Consider the following 2,537-nt stretch of genomic DNA (forward strand, 5'->3'; position numbering starts at 1 on the left):
GCAGTTCGAAAATGTTTGTATGGGGTGTTTGTCTCAGATTCAGAGATGTCACTTATCTGTGACTCAGACTCTCACCTTTCAGTAAAACTATCCTGTAGAATAAAAAGTAATTTGATTTTTTGATGTTCTTTCCAAGCAGCTCCAAGACCCAGAGAAAGAGCTCTCAGGATGCCAGAGCCAGCGAAGTCCACCTCTGCCCCCAAGAAGGGCTCCAAGAAAGCAGTGACAAAGACCCAGAAGAAGGGCGATAAGAAGCGACACAAGAGCAGAAAAGAAAGCTACTCCATCTATGTCTACAAGGTGCTGAAGCAGGTCCACCCTGACACCGGCATCTCCTCCAAGGCCATGGGCATCATGAACTCCTTCGTTAACGACATCTTTGAGCGCATCGCTGGAGAAGCCTCCCGCCTGGCCCATTACAACAAGCGCTCCACCATCACCTCCCGGGAGATTCAGACGGCCGTACGCCTGCTGCTCCCTGGAGAGCTGGCCAAGCATGCTGTGTCAGAGGGCACCAAGGCTGTCACCAAGTACACGAGCTCCAAGTAGCCAGACACCACCTCTCCAATGGACCATCAAACACCGGACCTTCCGCGCAAGCACAGATAGGCAGCCACAGTCCGGATAAACGTCACAGCTATCTATTATCCACAGCAATTTACAGCCTCGGGATGGGCGTGAGAAGCTGGCTGGTGGAAGAGGAGATGGCGGTCTGGATGTCGGCTGATTTTTATGGTCTGTTCAGGACCTGCAGTGGGTTCTGTGGGGCTGGTGGAGGAGGCCTCTGCTTTCACATCTCATCCAAAGGACTGACCGACTGCAGTATATCCAAACTCTCCTCTGTGCTTGGCAAACCTGCATGTTTGGCACTGGTGGGGGAGATTGGCAGCGGCAACACAGAGGCACTGTCTCTGAAGTCTTCCTGTTTGGCTGCTTTCTCACAGTCATCCAAGACAGGCACTGAGGAGCCAGCGCCGGTGTCCTCTCCCTCATAGCCCGGATCCATCCCGGTGTACGGCGGCACAGCCCACCCCGTGCCAGCAGAAGTGGCATCGAGAGCTACCAGGTGCGGGCTGTAGAATGAAGTCTGTATTGATTCAACAGCTATCTGTGCTCGACAGCCTGTTTTGAAGAGCGAGCCTGGCAGGCCGGCGGATGGCCCGGGGTGCTACCAAGCACTGTTCCTCCTCATCGCTCCCGATGGATGAGCCATCGAGCAGGCTGAGGGTGTGCGTGCTGGAGCTGGCCGCTGCCTCCCACCTTATGCCAAGGTGGATGGACGGACAAGGGGGCATGTTGGGGCTGGGTCACTACCTTCCCCAGCTGCTGCTTTGCCTGCTTTAGAACTTGCCTTGATGTGCAAGACATTGCTAATTCTGCTGCTTTTCAGAGACTTTTCCTTCCTCAATGCTGCCTGGGTGCTCCCTTCCCCTGTAAGCATGGGGGAGATGAGGTGGGGCCAAGGGGGTTCCGTCTCTTGTGGACACTGGGGTGGTGCAGGACAAACAGCACAGAGGTGTTGGGAGGGGACTGAGGAATTGGGAAGGTATCTGGAGCAGGAGCGGAGGTGGTTAGCACAGTGCGGGGGAGAGGCAGGCTCTCCGCAGAGATCACTGCAGGCAGCTCGCCTGGCCCTGCCTTCCCTCCTTTACTCACCAGTTAGAAAGCAAAAGCAAAAACTGGGGCTGGGTGGATACATAGGGACACTTTCCTGCATCTCAGTGATGTTTTAAACTACTTCAGATACTCCCCACATCTTCTCAGACTCCACCGTAAGGTGAGCAATAATAAAATCCCGATAAAAGCCATAGAGATTAGTGGAGGAATGTCTTGGTTACAGGTTTATCTTGCCCAAACTGCTGGATAGCAGAAGAGCATGTGTAGAACTGGTGTGAAGTTGCAGCTTCCTACTCAAAATACAGAATTAGCCAACATTTATTAAAAAAAGAAATCTCTGGTAGGCAGTACCGTTCAGATAAGAAATATTCATGTCTAAAATAATAACTGCTTTCTGGAACTGTTTATGTAAATAAAAAGGGCGGCACAGACACAGGATTCAGAATCAAGTTCAGGTTCTCCCCAGACTCCAAGACCTTGCTTTTAATAGAAAGGTAAATTCATACCCTGAAATAGCAGCCTTTCAGTTCATCTCTCTCTTTCCCCTAGATTTATCTCTATCTTTTTTCTGTACACTTTGAGAGTGATGGGGACCCTTGGCAAATTTTTGTTGCTTTTGGAGCTGTAGGATGCTGCAGCTCCAGAAGATTTGGTTATTTCTTGTTTTTATAGCAATGTTGCAGTCATTTTCCAGTTGGTCTGAGGAAGGGACTGAGCGGACCTGCTCAACCAAGAGCACCTCAGAAGCCCGAGAGCAGCCTGGGGTCCCACACGGTCTCTGTGCAAAGGCAAATGTCAATCTGCACACGGGCTCCTCCCATCCCCCTGCTGCAGCTTGGAATTTGAACCCCCCACACACCAAAAGGGGCTTTCCTCCCATGCTTTGCTCAGTGATGGCACACAGCCACATTTCGTACCGT

At 51.6% G+C, this 2,537-nt stretch overlaps 1 protein-coding gene across 1 annotated transcript; it reads left to right on the forward strand.

Moving 5' to 3' along the window:
- Positions 1 to 162: 162 nt before the first annotated feature.
- Positions 163 to 549, forward strand: LOC104461301 (histone H2B 5-like). Its single transcript, XM_010072837.1, has one exon. The coding sequence runs from the start codon at positions 169 to 171 to the stop codon at positions 547 to 549; it is 381 nt and encodes a 126-aa protein (XP_010071139.1). The 5' UTR covers positions 163 to 168.
- Positions 550 to 2,537: the final 1,988 nt, after the last annotated feature.

Source organism: Pterocles gutturalis, unplaced genomic scaffold (genome assembly GCF_000699245.1).
Source record: "Pterocles gutturalis isolate BGI_N339 unplaced genomic scaffold, ASM69924v1 scaffold29127, whole genome shotgun sequence".
Lineage (NCBI taxonomy): Eukaryota > Metazoa > Chordata > Aves > Pterocliformes > Pteroclidae > Pterocles > Pterocles gutturalis.

Excerpts from the sequence above, each read along its gene's own strand:
- LOC104461301 (XM_010072837.1), top strand. The coding sequence starts at position 169 with ATGCCAGAGCCAGCGAAGTCCACCTCTGCCCCCAAGAAGGGCTCCAAG.